Genomic DNA, 25,799 nt, shown 5'->3' with positions numbered 1-25,799 from the left:
GCTTTACAATGTTCCCTCTGCCACTTTCAGGAGCTGCTATGACCCACTCACTAAATTAATGTCCTGACCATCTCCATCCCTGAGCGCAAGGAGTCAGGAGGAGTCTGAAATTCCTTTCCAAGCTTACGTGGTCAAAGAGTCAGAACCTCAGCTTTCCTCATCTTCTCCCAAGCAAGGTGACACTCTTTCCTAGGAATGCCCTACAGTGATCACCACTCTTTCCTAACATGTATCTAAAATCTTCCTGTAGCCGTTTGAGCCCATCTTTCTCCTGGCCACCCCCTGGAGAGATCTCACGTATCTTTACCTGTAAAGTACCTGGAACTGAGCATATACTCGTGAACTATACAACTGAGTTAACAGATAACCTGGGTTTCAGTGAGGCCAGACTAGTATTTCTCTCAAGAGCACAGAGACCCTGTCCGGTGCCATATGCTTTTTTTTCCCCCCACCAAATCTCTTCCTCTCCATTACAGCCAAAGAGAAGACATAGACTGTGAGGCTGTACCAACCAGCCCAGCAGACAGACAGTAGGGCCAGAGAGCCTATCCCTGCTGCTCATACAAACAATAGCCCAAATTCAACACAATTGCTCAACAGAGAGCCTTGGACAGCTGGGAGCTTCCCTAGATCAGTAAGGTGTGTGGCTTGGCCATAGAACTGACATACAAGGTGCGCCTATCCCTGTCTTTGCAAAAATCTGTGCTCAGAAACACTCAGGATTGTAGGAGATAGACACAGCAGGAGTGGAACCCAGGGACTAGGTCTCCCAGAGGAGCTCTCATTCCTTTCATAAGGAGACAGAAAGAGACCTTGGGGAGCTCTCAGGGATAGGCCCAGGCCTGGTTCAGCTGCTGCGATGCAGCCAGGCCAATTAAATAATTGGTGTGATAAGGAAAGTAGGGAGGCAACTCCCTTCAGGCAAACTCCACCCCAGACAGGAGGCTCCATGCAGCTGTGGCAACAGCAGCAGCAACAACAAAGCAGGGATCTCTTCCTCTTCCTCCCACTAGCTGAGAACTATGCTTAAATTAGCACCTTGGAAACACCCAGATCTGCTGGCTGTGCCTTCTCTCCTAGCTTCTGCCGCTCCCCTAGGCCTCCTTTTCAAGTGCAAGTTTCTCTTTCAAGTAAATTTAAAAAAAGATGTTTTCCACCTAGAGTTCATCTCTCCAAGTAAGGAATGGCCTCTGGATTCTTCCAACCACTATGGGTGGGAGAGTGTTATTTGATGATCAAGCCCATGTGACAGGCCACTATCGGTACAGCTTGGTCCAGAAAGGGGCAATGATACCAACACAAGCATTGCCTTGTTTCCCTTAGGGCTTAAGGAGACAGCCCCGCCTCTGCCCTCAGAGGGACTCACACTGAGAGGGTGAGCAAGAACAGTAACTTCTGCTAAACTGTGAGCTCCAGGAGGCAGGGCTATGTCTGTCCCTATGTTGCTAACCACTGTGTCCCCAATACCTAGTACAGTACCTGGAACAGAGCTGATGCTCAATAAATATTTGGTGAATGAATTTGCTGAATCAATGATATCAGGTCACTATGATATTCTTTGGAAGAGTGAGGAGCTATTGTTTAATCTTTAAAGAAATAGTCTGTCTTCATTTCATAACTGGGAAACTGAGTTCAGAGAAGAGAGATTTCCTAGAGGTCTTAATAAATAATGGCAAAAAACGAAATAGGTCACAGCTGAGTCTGAGACCCTGGTTTTTTGTTTTTTGTTTTTACGGTACCCGGGCCTCTCACTGTTGTGGCCTCTCCTGTTGCAGAGCACAGGCTCCGGACGCGCAGGCTCAGCGGCCATGGCTCACGGGGCCCAGCCGCTCCGCGGCATGTGGGATCTTCCCGGACCGGGGCACGAACCCGTGTCCTCTGCATTGGCAGGTGGACTCTCAACCACTGCGCCACCAGGGAAGCCCCAAGACCCTGGTTTTTAAGATCTACCCAAACACTCCTAAAGGGCCACTTTGCCCTTCTCTTCCGCAGTATGCCACCTTGATTTCTTATGCCCCGAAATGAAGACTCTTGGGGAAACTCCACACAAGATTCTGCTGGTCTCAATAATACAAAGAGCATTTAAGGAGCTCTGGGGATCCTCTAGACTTTGACCTGGGAACAGTGGTGGAGAGGCAGAGATCTGCAGGGCAATGGCTATGACCCCCAAATGGCAGATGACTGTATTGCTACTTCCATAAGGCTCTCATTCAACCTCAACAAAGTATCCTCTTGCAGAGAAGGGCTCCTTTAGCCTTCAAGAAAAGGGTCTGAAGGCGGACACAGCTTTTCTGATAAGTGCCTCCTTGCCGTAAGCACTTCTACTTCAGAGCCACACAGATCAGAAGCAGCCCAGGAGTCTTCTGAGGACACTACTCACTCAAACCATCATTGAAAACTTCAGGCAAAAACAGAGGCATCAGGGACAGCTGAGAGAACCTGGTGACCCCTTCCTTCTCCCCTCTCCATGGACAGCTATTGCCTCTCTCCTTAGGAACCCCAGATGGGAGGCAAGAACCAACTCATTGCTTTCTTCTCATTCACTTGGACCTTCTCCTTCATCTGCCCTCCCTTTTGATTCTTGATTAGATACGTACAACTGGAAGGGCAATCTAGTTTGACAAGCCAGGTTGGCTGGAAAGATAATTCAGAAAGGAGTGTTCTCTTAGCCCAGCCCAAAGTTCTTCAAGTTCATGGGACAGAGTTCTCAACCAGGATTTTCTGGCCCTCAAATAACCCAATGATGGCATCAGGCTAGGAGAAAAGTCCAGCAGCATCTCTCTCCCCAGTTTAATATTACACTTCTGTAAAGCTTCTCTGTTTGGGCTTCTAGAACTAAGTAGTCACAAAAGGGGAAAAAAGACACATCTCCAGCTAGGTGGCCTCTGATGATTCTCTCTACCATCCCCCAAAAGGTGTGGCTTAGAGTTGGTCATGGGTCCCTGCCAAGGTCTGTCTTGGCTGCTGTAATGGAGAGATTACTTGCTCAGAAAGCCACAAAGCACATCTGTCAGCCAGGGGCGGGGGTCCCAAGGGTAGAACCTGTTCCTCACCTCTGCTTAACACAGAGGGAAGAGGGTTAGGGAACCCCAGAGCTTCAAGACCTGGAGAGCTCTGCTCAGCTCTAGCTGAGCTCATAGAATAGGGCATCCACACCTTCAGGTTCCTGGCCTGCCTTGCCTCCTTCCAGCTCCCACCTGGGCTCCAAGGGGGAAAGGAGAAGGAAAAGCAAAGCGAACAGAGCCGGGCACTCCCTCCCTTCTCCCTTTCCTTCTCCCAGTTGGAAAGACGCCGCCGCCAGGCCTCGGCGTCTCTCGCCCGGCGGATGTGCAAGCCAGTCAGGTAGACGCCCCGGGACGGTGGCCAATGGGTATGGTCTCCCCTAGGCCGGCCTCCGTGCATCGCCCTCCCCCTTCCATCCCCTCCGCGCCGGCAGCGATGACATCATTCTTCCCTGACTCCGGGACCGCGGACAGGAGGCAGGATCGGCGCCCAGCAAGGACTCCAAGCACGTAGGCCTAGGATGCTGGAGGCTCTTCAGAACCGGTGGGCACAGGCGGCTCCAGTGCGGCCCCGCCCCCTCTCCTGCCGGTTCCCCAGCTCTCATGTGCGCTCCGGATTCTCCATCTCGCCACCGAGCTCTTTCCTTCCCGGCTCCAGCACCCCCAGCCTAGATTGACTGCACTCTCTTCCGGAGAAGAACGGAATTCCCGGGTCCTGCATGGATCCCCTGTCCCCACTCGTCCTCTGCCCAGGCCCTGCGTTCCCATCCATAGCCAGAACTGGAGGGGAGGCCCCTCCTCCTCTACAAACCTATTCCCGTCCCTTAGACAGCCTGCTCCTGGCCCCCTCCCCCGCTCTGAGCATCACAGGCCTCTAGGTCTAAATGCCTCCCTACCTCTCATCCCAGCCCCCTGGGCCTACCACCGGCGGTGCCCCAAGACAGTTCCCTTCCTTTCCCCGCTATGGGCCTCCCTCCACTAACGGTGTGCACCATTGTGCCCCGCTCGGTTCCATCCGACGGCGCTCCCCGTAACTCCCTTGGCCTGCCTCCGCTGGCAGTGCTCTCCGCCCTTACAGGCCCCTTTGCTGTCATCCCACGTATCCTCCCACGGTTTTCTAGTCCTGCAAGTCCCCCTCCCCCGGCGATGCGTTTTCACGGCTCTCTACTCCATCCGAGGCGCCCCCTCCGCACAGTCCCCAAGGCTTGACTCCCTCCCTCCCCCTCAGGCAGCGTCCCCTCCCGGCCCTGGCCTGCCCGCCGCCCGCCCCCTCACCAGCGGCTGCATCTCCGAGTGCGCGGTGGGCACCTGGAACCGGTCGATCTCCTCCATCATGGTGCCGGTGGGCTAGAGGGCCGGGGGTCGGGCGCGGCCAGGGACGCCGACGGGACCGCGCGGGGCGGCGGCCCCAGGAGCCGGGTCGGTGGTGCAGACTAGGCCGCCCCGGACCAGTCGGGCAGATGGAGGGTGGGCACGAGGCGGGAGGTTTGCAGGTGGGCTGAGGCCGGCGTGGCTCCGTCAGCTTGCCTAGCGCTACAGCGACCGTGGCCCTGCAGAGCCGCAGGTCTTGCCTCGCCTCCACCTCCGCCGCCGCCTCCTGTCAGCAGCTCAGCCACTGCCGTGACTCTGCAACTCCACTTCCGGGTCCGGGACACCGCCTGATCCTGCATTATTCATGAGGAGGCGGTGTCTGGGCTCACTAGCCCCTCCCACATGCGGGAGTTCCGAAAGGCGCGGCAGCTGGTCGTCTGGCCTTAGGGGGCGGGGCTTAGTGGAGCTGGTGGTTCCCCGCGCGCCCAGCCACGCCTTCCCCTCGAGCAGGGAGGAGGCATCAGAGGCGCCTGCGCCTTGGCTGCAGGTTAGTTGCTGGGTAACCGCGTCAGGGAGGAGCCGATTCCATTCTGCGAGGGCGCGGGGACCCACAACGTCGGGTGTCCCCAAAGAGCCCCTGAGACTGGGAATTGAAGTGAAAGAGAATCGGATTTCCTGTGCATGATTGAGGGGACGGACAAACCTCTTGTCCTCAGGCGGGGGAGCGTTTTGTAGGCGCTCCAAGTGTTGAGGTGCTTCCTGCTTCTTCGAAGATGCCCCACAAACCACCGCCTCGTAGGCAGGTAACACACACCTCGACCTGCTCTATTCCGACGACCTCTGACCTTCGCTGCCAGTGACCACTGATCATACCTCTGCTACTGACCCTTCATCTTCCTTTCCCTGTTGACTTCTGTCCCCCTGTGATTCCTGGCCTGTGTTCCCAGTGACCTCTGACCCCGTCCTGCTCTCTCCCACTAATCCTAGCCTCCTCTCCCACACTGCCCCCGACCCACTGTTTCCTACCACTCTTTCACCTGTCCTCCTCTCACCATTCCATTCCCTCACTCCACAGACCCAGCCTGACGGGCCCATCCTCCTTAAACCCCCATCCCCACTCCTACCAATATGTTCCTCATCGTCCTCACAGTCTTGTCGCAAATAAGTAATTTCTCCTGCCCTTTGCTGAGTGCCCAGTACTGGGCTAGGTGGAGACACTGGCCTTTGGGAACTCACAGGAGAGTACAGGAGAACTGTACCGGAGACACAGAACAGATTGTGTGTGGGCGTATGGTTCAGATCTTCTGTGTTGGGAGACTTGTGAGGAGAGAGAGTTCAGGCAAAGAAGAAGAGGGCAGAGACCCCTTTCCCATCCCCTTTCACACACTCCTCACTCCAAACTGGCCCCTCCAAACTGTCCTCGTTGCCACCTGGACAGATGTCATCCCTTCTCACAGGAAACCCAAGAGTCACCCCTCTTAACCCACCCAGCTTCACCCTGGAAGGAGAGGTAAGGCCCAGCTTCTCGAGGAGCTCTCTGTGGCGAAGCCACTCAGTCCCTCAAGAATCACTTTTTCCAAACCGTTTATGAATTATCATCTTGGGACTAATATGCAGTTTCTTGCTTTGTGAAGCAGGGTTTCTACTTACTTGTTCTTAAATAAGCACTATCTCAGGCCTAGGTATTTGGAGATTTGGAGACCAAATCTGTGTGCATGCTGTTTGTGACTTTACATATTTGGGTCTGGCCTCCTCCGTATTATTAGCCTTTGCTCCATTGCTTCTTTCACCTGGCCTTCCTTAGCAGGTGCACCCGTCGTTCTTAGATCTCTGCAACCATGGGGAAGCTGCTATTCCCGTATGGCCTTGCCCTAGTTTTATGTCGGGGTTGAACTGTGTTTTGAAGCTCATGTACTGGGCTTGGGGCTACCGACTTTTAATTTACATGCAGTTTGTTTTAAATTCAGCATTGCTGAGGTCTGGTTTACATACAATGAAATGGACCATTTTAGTTGTACATGTTGACAGGTTTTGACAGATTTATATACCACCACAATCAAGATATAGGACGCTTCCTCTACCCCCAAAAGTTTCCTTGCACCTCGTTCTAGTCCATTCTCCCCAGGTAACCGCTGATCTGGTTTCTGTCACTCCAGATTAGATTTTTCTAGCAGTTTGAACAAACTTGGGAATCAGTTTCTCCAGCCCATTAGGGGAGACATTAGAGGCTAGGTAAACTGAGAAGAGAGAGAGGTGACAGCAGACAGGAGACAGAAACCCAGGCCAACTGGCCTTGCGCACATCAGCACTGCCCCTTGGAGGGAAGGGTCGTTTTGGAGCGGGGTAAATATCGGTGTGTGGAGTGTGAGCACAAGCTGGGTTGTGCTGGGTTGTATTCATCACCCTCTTGTCTCATTGAGGCCCAGTCTGTGTCAGTGGTGAGCTGGGTGTGGGACTGCCTTGAGAGCCTTGAGAAGTCCCTGTCGTCTGGGAACTCAATTGGGGAGACAGAACACAGGCATATAAAGATAAGGGAGGATGGGATCCCTGGGGCTGAGAGGGAGAGAGACATGCAGGTTGGAGCAAAATAAAAGCTTCAGGGAGTGGGCAGCTATGACTTGGATGCCCGCAGTGGAGAGGGAAGGTCAGGATTGGGTTTGTTAGGGGGCAGAGAAGAGTTTAAACTGCATTGTTTGTATCGCTGATCAAACATTTTATTGGCTCCCTCTCACTCTCAGAATAAAGTTCCAAAAGTCCAACTTGCTTAGTATGGCCTACAAGGCCTTGCCAGGTCTAGCCTTTCCTACCTACCCTACTTCAGATCTCATCGTTGCTCTGTGACGATTCCACAGTCCCAGCACACCCTGAACTGCCCTCACTTCCTGGAAAGTGACATCCACACTGTCTTTCTCCTCTAGGCCTTTGAAATTGCTGTTTCCTCTGCCTGCCTGGTACAGTCTTTTCAGTCTGCTGCCACCTGCTCCATGCCACCCTGCCCCAAATCTCTCCTTCGTCTCCTGTTCATACATCACATCTCAGTTTGCCCATCGTATTCTCCTATAAGGGATTAAGTCACCTTTCCGGAGGCAGGATAAGGTGATATCCCCACTAGACTATAAACTCTGATGGCAAGGATGGTCTGTCTCATTCATTGTTGATTCCCCTGAACCTAGCACAATGCCTGGAATATATTAAATTCTGAAAATGAGTTGAATATGAATTCTGAATGCTTCCAATTGTTCTTTGGAAATTTTGATCTGAGTGAGTTTGAAGGATAGAAAGGGTTGAGGCTGGGATGAGGAGATTGGTGGGGAGTGATAACAAGGAAACGTCACTGTAGAAGCATACTTTTCTGGGTTTATGTTTATATCTGCTTTGGTAGCAGGGCTATGAATGGTTCACATTTGAACCACATGTACCCATGCCTTAAGAGCTAGGTATTGGAAATTAAAAGGACAAAAATTCTGATGATATAAATATTCTCATTTGACAATTATTTATTGAGCATCTACTATATGCCAGGTACTGTGCTAGGTATTGGTGATATAGCAACAAAACAAACACAAATCCCTGCTCTCATGGAGCTTATCTTTTAGTTGGAGATAAATTGTCAATAAACAAATAAGTAAAATATATAGTTTATAAGGTGATGATAGGTGTCAAAAAGAAAAATAAAGCAGGGAAATGGACTAGGAAGTTCAGGGAACCCGAAGATTATGATTTAAACATAACGGTCAGGGGAGGCCTCACAGAGGTGACATTTGAGAAAGATCTGAAGGAAGTGAAGGAATTAGCTATGTGATATCTAGGGGGGAGGCATTCCTGACAGAGGACATAGCAAGTATAAAGTTCCTGAGATGAGAGCTTGCTTACACATGTTCTGGATCAGCAAGGAAGGGAGGAGGAAAATGGCAGGAAATAAGGTTAGAGACATGTATCCCTCTACTCCAGAGGGTTAATCAAATAATCATGGCATATTAGCTTGATCATGATGAAGCTCCATGAATCACAATTTGTAATTAAAATTCATGAATGTCAGGCACCATAAACCATGACCAGCTCAAAACATCACTGCTAATATCCCAATAAAAAAGTGTCCTTCCTGAAAATTTCAAGAATTCCAACTGGCTGCATGTGTATATGCAAGAGGAGATTTGCATCATTGCCAAACATTGCCTGGCAGTCAGACTTCTTAGTAGAGGACTGAATTAGAGTCTTCTGTGAACTCCAGTTAAAGACTAATTTTAGTTTATGACTAACAAGTTTTAGTACTCCTTTATAACTCAGTTACCATAAAAAAAAAAAAATCAAAGTCTGGCATTTTGCTTCAGTCGCCTGTAGGAGCCAAAGAAAAGACTTGCATTTTTGGATCATTTTGTGATCTCTCCAGAAGCCCTCTGGGACAATACTTTTAGAAATATTGATCTTGATGAGGTGTGACTAGTGTAGGGGTAAGTGGGCAGGAGTCAGTGCAAGGCCAGAAGAGAATCTTAGATGATCCAGAGATTTTGAATCTGATGACTGGTCCTGGGATCCACAGAAGAAAGGACAGGAGGAGGTGAGCAGAATCTAAGGGAAGTTGATACTTTGTCCAAAGTAAGATCCCTGCTCTTGTGACCCTTCTCTTCCGTGTCATCCTCACTCCCTCACATCCTTCCTTCCTCAACCTCTTACCTTCTTTAAGCCCTAGATATGATCCTGTGCCCCTTTACTTCCTAAATCTCTCAAATCAGACCACTTTTTTCCTATTCACTGCCACCCTGCTAGCCCTCCCTACCATCATCTCTCACCTGGAAGGCTGTAAAAGCCTTGTAACCAGTATTCCCCTCGCCCACTCATGTCCCTTCCAATCCATTCTCTACACTGTACCAAGTGATCTTTTCAAGCTGTCAATCTGATTATGTCATCCCTCCCTCAGAACCCTTCAGTGACTTCCTACTGCTCTTAGGAGAGGGACCAAATTTTTAGATAACCCTTCAGGAGCCTGTATGGGCTGAGGCCTGCTTGGGTCTCTAAGCCTTAACTGGTTAACGCTCTTCCAGTTATTTCTGTATGTCTGTTCTATGTGTTGTCCCTTCTTTCTGGAACACTCTTCGTGCCCTCCCTCCCTCACACATGTACTCACTCTTTAAGATTCCAGCCCCAGGGTCAATGCCCACAACCGCCTTAATGCCCCCTGCCCTGTTAAAAGAGAGTTAAGATTCCAGCCCCAGGGTCAATGCCCACAACCGCCTTAATGCCCCCTTCCCTGAAAAGAGAGTTAAGTTTCTCTATTTATAGTCTCATTGCCCTTGGTCCTTTCGTCCACAGCATGCATCCCAGGGTGTAATTATTCACTTGTTTGTGTAATCATTGGATTATTGTATGTCTCTCCCATTAGACTGTGAGCACCTTGAGAGCAGGGCCTGTGGATGTTTTTGCGCACATCTGTATTCTCAGCTCCTAACACAGCGGCCATCACGTTCGAAGCTCTCAGTGAACGATTGTTGGATGAATGATGGGATGTGGTTGAGGAAGTAGCATTGGGTGCAATGGAAGCGTGTGGGAGGAGATCCTAGCACTGATTCTCAGGGAATCAGGGAAGATTTCTAGGAGGAACAACATGATTTAAGGTTTGGACAAGAGTCCAACATGTAGGATAAGAAGGACTGACCCCAGAGAGGTTAGAAGACTACAAGGAAGAATAATGTCCTTCTGGGGAGGAGTGTGTTTATAGGGAGTTTCTAGTGTTTATAGGTTACATGGTCAGTCATATTGCATCTGCTAATGAAGGTAAGAACTAGATACAACCATTAGATTTAATAATTAATAAGTCATTGCGGGACCTTGGAAAGAACAATTTTAGAGACAAAAGCCAGACTAAATTGAGCTAAGAAGGTAGTAAAGACCATGTAGACAAGGATTTTTTTTTTTTGAGATGAAATTAAGACTTGAATATGTTAAATGCTGAGGGGAGGCATTTGCCTGGCATAGATAGAGGGAAGTTGAAGATGAAGGAGATAAATGAAGACTAGAGCCAAGTGTCTGAGGAGGTGGGCGTGGATCAGCTGTGGACAAGAGGTGAAACACTTTGTAACAGAAAAGGAGAAAGGAGGAAGGGATGGATGCAGATGATGATAATTTAGAGGCTTAGTGACAGGAAGTTGAGAGAGTTTTCTCTGCTCTTCCCCTAGTAGTGTTACAGAATTCCTTCTGGAAGTGATAACTAGAAAACAGATCTTGCCAATGGCTGTTCCATTTTGTTATGACTACAGTCATGCTATTTTGAGAGTTATGGTCTGAGGTCTGTCATGCACAATTATCAGATTACAAAACAGCTGTGAGCATTTGAGGCCAGAACTTGGTCTCCTCCCCCGTTTACCGTGGAGCCTAGCACATTGTTAGTACTCAGTATATGCCAGGTACCTGAATAATAATGACAAAGGTGTCTTGTGCTTATCCCTGGGCTTTGCAACCTGCAAGCTGATGCTGAAGAGTAATTTTGGTTCCCTGGCTCCAGCTGTGAACAAGCCATATGAAATTGTTTTCTGCCAGTTAGGAATTGTTATGGAGTGTTCAGTCTTCCCAATCGCTGAGACAGAGTTGTATGGAAGAAACGTGCAAAGGACGTGGCTGTTGATCAAACTTTGGTTTCGCTTCTTTATATCTCACAACACTTTGTCCTGTTCATAGAGTCGCTGTATTCTGGTTTGTATGGTGTGTTTACGTCTTCCATTTATCTCACTTCCTAGATGTGAGAACCTTGGAGTGGGACTAACTCAACCTTTATTCTTCTTTAGTTGTCATTCTAGCATCTGGTACATAGTAGATGATTAACAAATGAATGAATTAGTTGATGAGTAAATAAGTGACTGATGGAAACGTATGTACTGTAATACTCTGAACCCTAACTTTTCCTTCTGGACCTGCAGAAGAAGCAGCTCATGCCTCCTTTGTTCTAACCAAAGCACCACATTCTGCTAACATCCCTACTCCTGATGTTAAGTTTATTTTCCTATTTCTATTCTTACCTCACATCCATTTTCTCATTTACTTATTTTTTCCATGTGTCATACATTCAGCCTCAAATCTTGCTTTGGAACAAATTGGAATATAAATGGATAAAACAAATCTGCTAATCCCTGGACAGACACTTGGTTCCAGGCCTCTGTCTCTTTGTTAAAGATTTTGTTCCCTCTGTCTGGAATGCCTGAGCCCATCCTACCTCTCCTGCCTTTTATGAGCCTGGCAAACTAAGGCACATATATTTTAGCTAAGCTCTGTAAGTTGCAAAGAATAAAGGCTCACCCAAGTTACCTCAAGTAAAAGGTGGAAAGGGTGAAAGGGAAGGTGTGTATGTGGGGGGTTGTGGGTAGGTATTACAAATACCTAGAATTAGAATTGGAAAACTATTGGTTCTGAAACAGATATAGGTACTAATTACTTTCTCTATATCTCTCATGGCCTCTCTAATTTTCTTAGCAACTATACTTCATTCCCTATTTTCATTTCCCAGGCAGCCAACTTTTCTATGGTTTCAGCTTCCTCATAACTTAATGTGTTTTCAGCTCATCATGGCCCCTCTGGCCTCTTCTATCTCACAAGGATCTCCATCAATGTCTCCATCCACCCACGAGTTCTCTCTGTAGTCCCAATTCAAACCCTTGGAGAAGAAATCTGATTTTCCCCAGCTTACCTGTTCGAGCTAGGCTGTATCAGGGAGGGATAAGATCCTATGACTCTCCAAGCAGCCAAAGCTGTGAGCAGGGCAATTTCCTTAGAAGGAGGTATTGTCTTTCCTTGGCTCCTCCCATGCAAGGTATAACCTGCTTTATTCCAAAATAACTTCTACATTGCTTCTGATAAACCTTTCTCATACATTGTGCAGAAAGGGCCTCAGATTTTTTTCCAATCCATTGCCTCCATTCAGGGCAGATATTTATGTTACAAAAGGTTCTGTCCTTTACAAAAGATTTTTGTTTTTGTTTTTTTTTAATAGCACATTTCGGCAATGAATTTTTAAATGTATCATACTTTATGTATAACTTTTAAAGACCTTGATATAGGAGACATAGTCTGGCCATGATGGAGCAGTTCATGCTGGACTTGCCATCCCACTATGAACAACTGTAATCCTGGACACAATACATGAGGCAACTGGTTTAGGCATTCCCCCATTCCTAAGGGAAGGAAAACACCCAACATGAGTCACATGTTTATCCTTGCTTTCTGCCTTGGGTCAATTTCTTAATCATGGCTCAGGGAGAGTGATCCCAAGGAGAGCACAGTGATACCAGCGAGATAACCCAGTGTTGGAATTAGCAGGCAATGACTTTAAGGCAGTCGTTGTTGAAAATATATTTATGGACTAAAAGAAAAGATTGACTTAAAGGATGGGGAGGGCTTCCCTGGTGGCACAGTGGTTAAGAATCTGCCTGCCAATGCAGGAGACACGGGTTTGAGCCCTGGTCCAGGAAGATCCCACATGCCACGGAGCAACTAAGCCCGTGTGCCACAACTACTGTGCCTGTGCTCTAGAGCCCGTGAGCCACAACTACTGAGCCCACATGCCACCACTACTGAAGACCGCGTGCCTAGAGCCCATACTCCACAACAAGAGAAGCCACCACGACGAGAAGCCCACGCACCACAACGAAGAGTAGCCCCCGCTCGCCACACCTAGAGAAAGCCTGTGCGCAGCAACCAAGACCCAACACAGCCAAAAATAAATAAATAAAAATTTTAAAAAAAGGGTGGGGAATCTAAGCCCCAAAAATGGAAACAGTAGAAAAATAAATATCAGAAATGAAAAATTTATTGGCTGGGCCTAATAGTGAAAGTGAAGATGGATCCATTGAAATTATCCAATCTGAAGAACAGAGAAAAACAAGATTAAAAAACAAAAAAGACACAGATATAGAGAACAAACATATGGACACCAAGGGGGAAAAGTAGGGGGCGGAGGGGTGATGAATTGGGAGATTGGGATTGACATGTATACACTAATATGTATAAAATAGATAACTAATAAGAACCTGTTGTATTAAAATAAATAAATAAGAAAAACAAAAAAGAGGGACTTCCCTGGTGGCGCAGTGGTTAAGAATCTGCCTGCCAATGCAGGGGACATGGGTTTGATCCCTGCTCTGGGAAGATCCCACATGCTGCAGAGAAACTAAGCCCCTGCACCACAACTACTGAGCCTGCGGGCGCCCTAGAGCCCACGTGCCACAACTACTGAAGTCCAAGCACTCTAGGGCCTGCATGCTGCAACTACTGAGCCCACATGCTGCAACTACTGAAGCCCACATACCTAGAGCCTGTGCTCTGCAACAAGAGAAGCCACTGCAATGAGAAGAGTAGCCCACGCACCACAACGAAGAGTAGCCCCACTTGCCGCAACTGGAGAAAGCCTGCGCGCAGCAACAAAGACCCAATGCAACCAAAACATTAAAAAATAATAAAAAAAAACAAACATAAAAAGAGCCTTAGTGACCTGTGGTAATATGTCATATATGTATCTGTAACTTGTTAGTTGGAATTCCAAAAGGAAAAAGAGGAGGGGGAAAATTAGTTGAAGAAATAATGGTCAAAAATTTCTTAAATTTGGTGGAAAACATATAGTATTATCAGAAGCTCAGTGAGCCCCAAGCAGTATAAGTACAAAGAAAACCACACGTAGTCCCCTCACAGTCAAAATACTGAAAGCCAAGAATAAAAATAAAATCTTGAAAGTAGGCAGAGAAAAAATGACATAATGCATAGAGTGGGATAATATGATCGTGGCTGACTTCCCATTGTACACAAGAGAAGTCAGAAGACAATGGAATGTCATAGTTTATGCACTGAAAGAAAACTACTGTCAAACCAGAATTCTATATCCAACAAAAATATCCCTCAAAAAGAAGGGTTAAATAAATACATTTTCAGATAAACTAAAGCGGACAGAATTTGTCATCAGCAGACCTTCACTACAAGTAGTACAGAACAAAGTTCTTTAGGCTGAAGGAGAATGACACCTAATGGAAGCTCTATCTATGGGAAGGACCAAAAAGCACTGGTAATAGTAAATATGTGACTAAAGATAAAATACTAGATTTTTTTTGCTTCTATTAATTTTCATAAAAGACATATGACTGTTTAAAGCAAAAATAACACCAATTGTAAGGTGAAGCTTGTAATATATATAGAAATAAAATATGTGAAAACAACAGGGCAAAGATGAGGTTGTGGTGGTAAATAGAATTAAGATGTGATAAGGTTATTACATTGTGAAATATGAAGTGGTATATTATTTATTCTTATAGACTATAACAGGTTTAGGATGCATATTATAAACCTTAGAGCAACCACTAGAAATTAATACAAAAAGGCACAGCTAAAAAGCCAATGGAGAAAATAAAATGAAATACTAAAAAACTCAGTTAACACAAAAGAAGACAGAAGATGAACAGAGGAAAAAGCAGATGAAAAATAGGAAACAAAGGGCAATATGGTAAAGACAACCACACCAACACTTTCAATTAAAAGGCAGAATTTATCAAGCTAGGGGGGAAAAAAAGCAAGACCTAACTATATGCTGCTTATAAGAAATATAGTTTAAATGTAAAGACATAGAAAATTTGAAAATAAAAGAGTGGAAAAACACACCACGTAACTAGCAAGCATAAGAAAGCTGCATGGCTGTAGTATTATCAGAACTAAGTAGGCTTCAAGACCAGGAGTATTTCCAAAGACAAATAGGGATATTTCATAATGACAAAGTGTCGATTCAAGAGGTGATATAAAATCACAAAGAGTATGTACCTATTAATAGCACTTCAAGATACATAAATCAAAAACTGACAGAGCTAAAGGGAGACATAGAAAAATATACAATGACAGTTGGAGATTTAACACTCTTCTCTCAGTAATTGAAAGATGTAGATCTGTTAACCAACTTGGCCTAATTAATATAGAACCCAAGAACTGCACAATGTTCACAAAAATAGACCATACATTGGGATGTACAATAAGTCTCAATACATTTCAAAAGATTAATATCTTACAGATTTTCATTCAATTCAAATTCAACATGCATCCATGTCAAAAAGAATCTCAGCAAACTAAGAATAGTTTGACCAAAATGGAATTAAATTAAAAATAAATAGCAGTATCCTTAAAATCCCCAAATATTTAGGTATTAAAGAATGCACTTCTAAATGTAAAAAAAAAGTGCAAGGGAAACTAGAAAACATTTTTAATTGGATGGTAATGAAAATATAACATCACAAATTGGGGGGTCATGCTGAAGTTGTACTTAATGAAACTGTATAGTTTTAAATGCCTATTTCAGAAAAGATTTAAAATCAATGTTCTAAGTTTCTATCTTAAGAAAATAGAAAAAGACGAGCAAATTAAATCCAGAATAATGGAAGCAAAATCTATTCATCACTTCTATTTATTTTATTAATTTATTCATTTATCTTATTGTTTCATAGAAACAGTGAGGAAAAACAATAGAGAAAATCAACAAAGTCAGAAGTTGGTTCTTTGAAAAGATTGACAAAATTGAGAAAACTTAGCAAGGCTCATCAAGAGAAGAAGAAAACACAACAGCCAATATCAGGAATGAAAAGTGAGATATCACTACAGATTGTACAGATATTAAAAAGGATAGTAAAGGAATATTATCAACAACTTTATGGCAATAACTTCAACAACCTGAATGGACAAATTTATTGAAAAACACAGTTTGCCTTCATTGACACAAAAAGAAATGGAAAATATAAAGACCATACTTACTTAAAGAAATTGAATTCATAATTTAAAACCTTCCTACAAAGAAACTCCAGGCCAAATGGTTTCACTGATGAATTCTATCAAATATGTAAGGAATAAATAACACGTCTTACACAAAGTCTTAGAGAAAATAGACGAGAAGGGAACGAGTCGCAACTTACTTGATGATGTTGGTATAACTCTGATATCAAAATCAAAGCTATTTCAAGAAAAGAGAAGGATAGGCCTATATCCCTCATGAACATAAATGCAAAACAATCTGACAAAATATTAGCATATCTGTTCCAGCAATATATAAAAAGGATAATATATCTGACCAAGTGAGGTTTATCCCAGTAAGACAAAGTTAGCTCAACAGTAAATACCCAATCAATATATTTCTTCACATTAACAGAAAAAAAGGAGAAAAACCATATGACATATCATAATAGATTCAGAAAAGAAGTTGATGAAACTCAACATCCACCCACAGAAGATTAGAATAAGGGCCAAATGAGATGATGCACTCCAAAGTGTTTAGTAAACTGAAAGGTGCTCTATGAAGGGGAGGTATTTTTTTAAAATATTTATTTATTTATTTTTGGCTGCGTTGGGTCTTAGTTGCGGCATGCGGGATCTTTCGTTGCAGCGTGCGGACTCTTCCTTGTGGCTCACGGGCTTCTCTCTAGTTGTGGTCTGTGGGTTTTCTCTTCTCTAGTTGTGGTGCGCAGGCTCCAGGGCACGTAGTTTGCGGCACGCAGTCTCTCTAGTTGAGGTGCGTGAGCTCAGTAGTTGTGGCGCATGGGCTTAGTTGCCCCACAGCATGTGGGATCTTAGTTCCCTGACAAGGAATCAAACCCGCATCCCCTGCCTTGTAAGGCAGATTCTCTACCACTGGAAAACCAGGGAAGTCCTAAGGGAAGGTATTTTTATTTTCATCCCTCTGTTGTGACACCCTGAGATTTATAGCTTCCTTTCTGATAAGGACTTCATGGGACCCGGACAACACTCTTTTCAGCTATTCAATAAATGCCCTCAGAATGAGATTCAATTGCCATGTACAGCAGACCATGATAGAATAGTAAAATAATAACACTGCCACTGTTACTTTAGCGCTTACTGAGCGCTGGGCTCTGAGTAAGGTTCTCATCATGCATTGTTTTATTTTATCCTCACAGCAAATCTGAGGAGGGCACTAATATTTTTCTCTACCTTATAAATGAGAGAATGAGGATTAGGGACTAAATACCTTGCTCAAGGTCACACATATAGTTTGTGGCAGAGTCAGGAATCCAGCCAAGGCTAACTCTAGAGCTTCAGATTTTAAACCCTACCCTGCCTTGCCTTCTGTAGCTTTATCTGGGAAGAGTCCCATAGCATTGGCTTCTTCCCTCTTGAGCTTCCAGGAAGGCATGAGCTTGGTCTCATGTTCCTTTGTCAGCATTCTGAGCACTGTGCTAACATTGCATTAATAGGAAAAAAAAAAAACAACCCCTCTTTAACTGTATTAACTTTTTAAATTCTTAATTAGCATTTTAAATTATAAAAGTAATGCACATTCACTTTTAAACTAGAGAAAGCCCACGCACAGCAACAAAGACCCAACGCAGCCAAAAAAAAAAAAAGTAATGAACATTCACTTTTAAAATATTAAAACCATGAGAATGAGTATAAGGTGAACAGTATTGGTTCCCTTCCCCACAATCCCCGGTCACATTCCCTGAACCCAACTACTGTCAACAGAATCTATATATTCTTCCAGAAATTTTGTATGTACATCCAAATACACATACACACACATTCTTAAAGTAAGCAGATGGGTCATCTGTTTATGTAACTTGCTTTTTTATTTAACAATAAAAAAGCTTGGAGAGCTTTCCATAATAATACATAAAAATTTACCTCATTCTTTTAAAAATATGCATAATATCCCATTGAATGGCTATAGCATAATTTAACTAGGCCCCTATCAATGAATATTTAGGGTTTTTCCCATTGTAAAAATATCACAAAGATGGTTCCGCGAGCAGTTTTGTACATACATCTTATGCATATGTATTACTATTTCTATAGGAAAAATGCAAGAAAGCAGAGTTGCTGAGTTGAAGGGTATCTGCATTTGAAATTTTGGCAGGTATTGCCAAATAACCCTATAAAAATTTTGTGTCCATTGGCATACCCACAACAGTGTATGATAATGCCTGTTACCCTTCATCTAGTGTTTCAAAACGTTGAGATCTCTTTCAACTATACTTATTAAGCACCTTCTGTGTGCTTGAGACACTGCACTAGGCTCAAGGATTTGAAAGGCAGTCGATGTAGCTGGAGGAAGATTTCTTGGTGAATTACTGTTCCTTTGGGACTACGAGCTTTTACCCTTTTAGAAACGGAAACTGCAAGCTGGTGAGGTATTTAGTTTCAATTTAGCTTAATGGAATCCTGTTAGTGAGTTTTAAAATAAGGACCAAGACAACTGAAATGGTAAACAGAGTCTCCTGGGCCCCAGGAAGGAGGATGCAGCGTCTGTGCGTTTGCACGCTTCGAAGAGCTGTTCTTTCCAGGAACAAACAAGTTTCAGCATTGAACTCTTGGGTGGACATGTGAGCTGTTGAAGCCTTTTAGTCATCCCTAGGGCAAGTGCTTCCTAGTAAGCAAAGGGCCACACAGATCCCCTGTGGCTGATGGCAGAGCAGGGTCTATAAATGGGAATAATAATGCTACAAACTATCATTTATTGGGCACAGACTCTGGCCAGGCACCACACTATGCATTTTATGTGTGTTGACTCATTTAACCCTCATAACAGGCCTATGATTGTCTTCAGAGGGTATTTTTATGATGCCCATTTAAAAGATAAGGATACTGGCTTCCCTGGTGGCACAGTGGTTAAGAATCCGCCTGCCAATGCAGGGGACACGGGTTCGAGCCCTGGTCCGGGAAGGTCCCACATGCCGCGGAGCAACTAAGCCTGTGCGCCACAATTACTGAGCCTGCGCTCTACAGCCCATGATCCACAACTACTGAGCCCTCATGCTGCAACTACTGAAGCCCGCACGCCTAGCGCCTGCGTACCGCAACAAAGAGTAGCCCCCTGCTCACCACAGCTAGAGAAAGCCCGCGCGCAGCAAGGAAGACCCAATGCAGCCATAAATTAATTAATTAATTAATTAATTTTAAAAAAAAGATAAGGATACTCCCTTGCTGGAGTCTCCCAGCTGCCTCTGATGTGCACCGCAGTATTATGTTTCTTTTCATAATACTATCCCCTTTTGTAGACCAAAACCCAGAGACAACAGAGTGTCTATTTGAAGTTACATTTCATCCTTCATCTCACAACAGCCAATGCTTATGGTGGTGACGGGAGGCGGGGCAGAGCCTTGCTCAAAGTGAAGACAGGAAGAATAGAGGGAGGTAGGAGAAAGGTCAGGAGTAGATAATGGACTAGGAGGCTAGATGGGTAGGGTTTGGTTAGGCAGAGATAGTGGGAGCAGGGAGAGAGAAGGGCAAGATGGCGTTCTTGGCAAGAGGAAAGGTAAAAGCAAAGGTGGGAAAGCAGAGGCCAAGCTCAGGAAATGTGAGTAGCTGGGCTGCATCTGAGTGGCGGGAGAGCAGGCTGGAATGGAGACGTGGAGCCGGATGACAGAGTTCTGAGGGCCAGAGGAGGGACTTTGGGCTTTCTTCTTCTGCGGTTTGACAGCTTCAGGGAAGAACCATCAAAAGCTTTTCAGGAATTCAGCCTTGTCTGTCTCAGACTTCTCCTTCTGAAAGACCAAGGGCCCAAAGTGGCAACCTGACATTCAATCTCCTTTGCCATGGTTGGGAAGTCAGGGCTGTAGCTGATTTCATTGGCCTGTTTTTCATTTATTGTAGTGTGGCTTTTATAGTATGTTAATTGAAATATTTCCAACTGCCAAAAACAATTACACTCAAATTGCCTTGTCAGTTCTTTTATTGCCAGATAAATGTTTTACAGACATATTTACGGGGGGCAATGGTAACTGGATCTCGTTTCCTACTTAAGGCTGGCAGCTTGGGCTGGGGTTGGCCCTCCGGTACTCTGCTGTGGGCCAGAAAGCTGTTGGATGTTACGACACTTCCATCTCGTTACCTTAGGGATCAGAGGCTCTTCAAAGGAAAGCAGCTTTCTGGCTCATGTGGCTTAGCCTCAGAGAAGGGTTCTCATCTCTGGAAACCTTGGCAACCTGGCAGAAATCTGAATCCTGCTGCCTTCCCTACCAGCAACAATCCCTGCCCAAGCTGAGACATGCCCTTCTCTCCCCCCGGAATCCTTTTCCCCTCCGCCATCAAAGCCTCTCCCACAGACCCTGCCACGGAAGAGTTGTGAGGCCCTTTCCATCTAACTCACTCACTTTGCATTTGGGAAACCAAGGCCCAGAGACCTCCCCAAGATCACACAGGTGGTCAGCAAGATCTGGGAGCCAAGGTCTCTGCCCAGTGTGCCATGCTGCCACCAACATGTGCTCTTTGGCTTCTCTGCTAGCTTGACCCCTCCTTCAGGGCTCTAGACCTGCTTCTTCCAAGAGCCCCTCCCTCACATCTCCAGCCTCCACTGATCTCCCTCTTGCTCCATCACCTGAAACAACTGTTTGTTCGGTGCATATACTGCAGGGTTTTGGTTGGTTTGTTTGGGGGAACATTTTACTATCTCTGTTATTGTTCTGCTCTTGCCATTGTACATGCTGCTTTCTTCGTCTGAAAAGCCTTTCTGAAAAACATTTTCTCCACTTGGATGATCCATACTTTTCTTTTGATACTGAGCTAAGAAATAGCCACCTCGGAGAATCTTTTTTGTGCACCCACGCTGGGTAGGTGCCTCCGTGCATTCCTATAGCACCCTGGTCACACGTCTCTACTGCTGGCACAGAGCAGACTTTCAAAAGAACATATGCTGAGTGAGTAAGCGAGTGAGTAAATAAGGAGCACTGATCACACTTATTGGACCTTCACGGACTCTGAGCAAACGTGGGTAGAGACCTCATCTCTTGTCATTTTGTCCCACTGCTTAGGTTAGTCCCCAACCATAAGTAGATGCTCAAGAAATGTTTATCAAGTTGAATCAAGCATGCTGTTCTTGAGAACATAAAATTTTAGCGTGTTAGAATTGGAAGGTCATCATATCCAATCTTATGCATTTTATTGATGCGGAAACAGGCTAAGGAAAAATATTTTTCCCAGGGTCATGATTACTAATGGGTTTGATGGCATTCATGCATGTATTCAATAAGTATTTTGAACACCTACCATATTCTGAGACAGCAGCGTACAAAACAAAGTACCCAAACCTTCATCATAAACAAATGTTTATGAATATAATCTGCCTTCAAAATCCTCTTAATGCCTAGTACAGAGCTGAGCACTTAGTATGTAGTTTTAAAAAATGTTTTTTGAACTAGTTGCAAATAAGAAATGCCAGGCGCTAAGTCACCTGGTTGCTCTTCATGGGTCAGTCCCACTGATGCTGGAATCAGGTTGCCTCAGATATAGGACTTCCTTGGCTGGGCACCTGTTACCAAGTCTCACTGTTTGTGAGACTTGGGGAAGTTCAATGTCCCTTGTCTTTGAGGTCCCTGGGCAGAAGCCCCCCTGTAATACTGTTTTTGACATTCCCATGGAGATTCACTTATGACTTACCTTCTGTTTCTGTTCTTTTTTCAGAGCATCAATGTGGGCAGAGGAGCCAGGAAGAGAGTAAGTGCTGAGACCACACTGTTTCTCAGCAAGAAGCTAATAGCATTTCTTCTGTTGAAATATTAGCTATATGTTTTTAAAGAAAATCAAAAAGAACATTAAAATCACCCTTAAGCCTATCACCCCGGGAAACCTCTTAGTTAACGTATGACGCTGTATCCTCCCAGATATTTCTATGCATATGTAAAAATTACATTTTTTTAAATAACTTTATTTATTTATTTATGGCTGTGTTGGGTCTTTGTTGCTGCGCGCGGGCTTTCTCTAGTTGCGGCAAGCGGGGGCTACTCTTCATTACAGTGTGTGGGCTTCAGTAGTTGTGGCTCAGGGGCTCTAGAGCGCAGGCTCAGTAGTTGTGGCGCACGGGCTTAGCCGCTCCGTGGCATGTGGGATATTCCCAGACCAGGGCTCGAACCCGTGTCCCCTGCATTGGCCGGCAGATTCTATTTTTTAAAAAATAAATTTATTTATTTATTTTTGGCTGCATTAGGTCTTCATTGCAGTGCGTGGGCTTCTCATTACGCTGGCTTCTCTTGTTGCAGAGCACGGGCTCTAGGTGCGCGGGCTTCAGTAGTTGTGGCTTGCAAGCTCTAGAGCGCAGGCTCAGTAGCTGTGGCACACGGGCTTAGTTGCTCCGTGGCATGTGGGATCTTCCCGGACCAGGGCTCGAACCCGTGTCCTGTGCATTAGCAGGTGGATTCTGAACCACTGCGCCACCAGGGAAGTCCCTTTATTTTTAAATAGAATCAAACTGTATGTTATTTTACAATCTGTTTTTTACATAATATATTTAAAGTACTTTCCATTGCCAATAAATATACTTTCATAGCATCATTTAAAATTACTGCATATGTAATATTGTAAATAACTGGACTCAGGAACTTTCGTTAAGAGAAAATTGAGAGAACTTAAGGTCGAATGTAATTGGAATCTTCACCTTGGAGTGGAGTTGAAAATGCTATATAGCCCAAGTGGCTGTTTACTGCTTTTCATTAGCAGTTGCTCACGTGTCTCGGGGTGGGGGGCAAGGAAGAATTGGCTATCATCAAAAGTGGGTAAAAAAGCTGGGTTAAGGATGTGTGTTCACCTTGAAAATGTTCTATTTAACAATTGGGTCATGTGCATCTGGTGTAGGAACTTTTTTCTACCATAAGTGACACCAATAAATGTTTGTTATTTAAAAAAATTAAAAATAATAAAATTACTGCATAATATTTTACCATGTGCTCATTAAGGCCGTTCCATAATTTTGTTCAACCATGCCCCACTGTTGGATATTTAAATATTTCCTCTTTTCTACAAGTATGATCAATCCTCCAACAAACATTCATGCATTTAAATCTTTAGGCATATCCTCGGTTATTTCTTAACATAAATTCCTAGACATAGAAATTTGGGTCAAAAAGTATAAATACTTGTTAGGCTTTTGATAAATATTTCCAAATTGCTCTTTAGAAAGGTTGTACTAATTTATGGATGTCCATTTTCCCACAACCTCACCAACGCTGGATATTGGTTTTGTTTGTTTGTTTTGGATTTAGTTTTCACCAGATTTTATTTTGTTTTTTTTTTTTGCTTTGTTTGTTTGTTGTATCCAAAATGTATTGATTGGGATGGTTTCCCATTCATCTTGATTCAGGGTGCTTTTAGCGCTGCTTCCGTCTGAAGGTGCATCCTTCTGTAAGCCTTGCTTTTCCTCCTGCAGGCTGGCAGAGGACAGTAGAGCAGCCAACACACAAAACTACTGTGTGTGCATGTTGGCTAAAGACGGTGGGTGATTTTATAGCATCCTGGGCATTTCACATCCATGAAGTAGGAATTTGGGCTCTGCACCAGGTGCTTCTTTTTGTGTTTCCTCTTCTCCTCTTCTAGAGAGGGATGAAGGAGATCCTCTGCATGTTCTCGTGGGGAGGTGGTCACCGCCCTTCACCAGTTTTATAGTGAAAAAATTGCATTGTTTTATTTTGCATATCTTTGATTGCCAGTGAGGGTGAATATTTTTTATTATGTCATGGGCCACTTTGGCAAGGTATTTAACTGTCTATCGGGGTAGGGGAAAACTTCTAGTTCTAGATTTTTTTGCTCCAAGGTTTTGATGGGACTATGAGGCTTCAAGTTACCAAGTACTGGGAGTATTGCTGTAAGAGTAACCTTAAGGTGGCAAATTGGAAGGTAAAATGTGAATTAGAGTTGAAGTAGCTTAAAGAACAGCTGGGTGTCATTTCATAGTTGGTCCTGGCTATTAGCATCCAGGCTGTATGGGAAGCAGTAAGGAGGAACCAGCTCTTCTGGCCCCACTACTGGGGCCAAAGACCCACCACAATGTTCCAGCTAAGTCCAGAACCCCAGGGCTGAGGTGGCCATGATCTTCCAGGCAATGAGATCTCTGGCCTGAGCAGTTCCTTCAGGCTCTTCCATGAGTGGTCTGTTGCATGTTTCGTGTTCTATGTATTGGGACAGAGCTTGGCTTCTGGGAGGATTTGCGAATGAAAGGGCTTTCTGCAGCACTGCTTGCGTGTCTAAGCAGGTCAGGCACTCTTGATTCTCACATGAGGTTTTTGTCCAGGATGAAGATCCAGGGACTGAAGTAGGGGAAGGGACAGATGAATGGGCCCAGTCCAAAGCCACCGTTAGACCCCCTGACCAGCTGGATTTGACTGATGCAGTAAGTAAGCAACATCCTACCCTCGCTCCTTCCACCTCCTCCAGCCTCAGAGATGTATTGTGCCCAGAACCTAGGTTGTGAGATGTCTGCTGACATCCAGGGGAATCATCAGAGGGGCTGGAGGGCCCTCTACATTTGACCCTGTTGGCATTTCTCTCCCTTAGGAGCTAAAGGAGGAGTTCACCCGGATTCTGACAGCCAACAACCCACATGCACCCCAGAACATCGTCAGGTACAGCTTCAAGGTAAGTCATCCTCTCTGGGGCAGGGGCCTCTAGGTGCTTCTTGCCTTGGTGGCTTGCTGTGCTGCAAAAGCCTCTCAGCTCTCATAGAGATCACCTTTAAAATGAGGTCTCTGGCTGGAACCCTGAGATTGTACATGGAGTTTTGCAGAGATTTTGAAGTTTCTTGATGAATCTCCCTTCATTCTCGCTAAAGTGCCCTGCAGAGCCACTCTTTTCAGGAATCCTGAAGTGAATAATTTGGTAGGAAAAATACTTTTCCAGTGTATACAGTGTGTTTGTCACTAACATCAACTATTGGGTCTCCAGAAGCCAGTGTGCCAGTGTCAGGTCCTATATTAGAACTTTTATATAGGATATCTCATTTAATCCTCAGGTTTCTTTGATATAGGAACTATTTTTATCTTTATTTTATAGAAACCAAAGATAAATTAGATAAAACAAATTACAAAAGTCACACAGCCAGGATTCAAAGCAAAATTTGAACTAGTTTGATTGACTCTAAAGCAACATTACACTGCTTCTTTAAAAAAAAAAGTATACATATATATACACATACACATATCTATACATACAGACACACACATACAGAGTTTTGAATATATAATAGAAATCTAGAAACCCATGGTACTAATTTTAAGAGTCAAAAGAGCAATGAAAATACAATGGAAATTAAACCTCCCTCTCCTGTCCCTTTCCTTAGGGACAACTACTATTAGCAGTTTCTTTCTCTTCTTTAAAAACAATTTTATTGAGATATAATTTACATATTGAGATAAAATCACCCATTTATTTTTTAAAAGATGGTATTTAGTTTTTAATTATTAGTGTTTAAGAATTTTATGATATTTGCTGAATTAGCAGATATTCTCTAGTATTAGAAAAATATATTAAAAGATCATTGTGTCTTATCCCGTCAATCATCCATTTTAAAGTGTATAATTCAATGGCTTTTAGTATATTCACAGGTTATGCAACTATCACCACAATCAATTTTAGAGCATTTTCATTTCCCCCAAAAGAAACCCCATGCCTCTTAGCTGTCACTCCCCAGTCCTCCATTCCTTCCAGCCTTAGGCAACCACTAATCCATTTTCCAGCTCGACAGATTTGCCTGTTCTGCCAGATTCT

The 25,799-nt window shown here is 44.5% G+C and overlaps 2 protein-coding genes and 1 pseudogene across 7 annotated transcripts in view; 1 reads left to right on the top strand and 2 right to left on the bottom strand.

Moving 5' to 3' along the window:
- The window catches only part of FAM219A (family with sequence similarity 219 member A), a 55,617-nt gene extending 50,988 nt beyond the window's left edge, over positions 1-4,629 (bottom strand). For 4 of the 5 annotated variants that reach the window (XM_079925890.1, XM_079925891.1, XM_079925893.1 and 1 more), the window contains exon 1: positions 4,278-4,629. In XM_079925890.1, the coding sequence (XP_079782016.1) occupies positions 4,278-4,337 (60 nt within the window). In that variant the 5' untranslated portion in view covers positions 4,338-4,629. The remainder of the gene's footprint in view (positions 1-4,277) is intronic. The other variant, XM_079925892.1, reaches the window with a different exon arrangement.
- A 457-nt stretch (positions 4,630-5,086) lies between these two features.
- The window catches only part of DNAI1 (dynein axonemal intermediate chain 1), a gene marked incomplete at its 5' end in the record, with an annotated part of 60,256 nt that continues 39,543 nt past the window's right edge, over positions 5,087-25,799 (top strand). The window contains 4 exon segments of the mRNA XM_079926957.1: positions 5,087-5,116; positions 21,729-21,761; positions 24,328-24,426; positions 24,591-24,671. Of these exon segments, the coding sequence (XP_079783083.1) occupies positions 5,087-5,116; positions 21,729-21,761; positions 24,328-24,426; positions 24,591-24,671 (243 nt within the window).
- On the bottom strand, positions 23,298-23,886 carry LOC307189412 (small ribosomal subunit protein eS27-like; annotated as a pseudogene). Its single transcript has one exon. The product of its transcript is annotated as a small ribosomal subunit protein eS27-like (transcript).

This window comes from Stenella coeruleoalba, assembly GCF_951394435.1.
Source record: "Stenella coeruleoalba genome assembly, chromosome: 7".
Lineage (NCBI taxonomy): Eukaryota > Metazoa > Chordata > Mammalia > Artiodactyla > Delphinidae > Stenella > Stenella coeruleoalba.
This window is presented reverse-complemented; position numbering and strand designations above follow the sequence as displayed.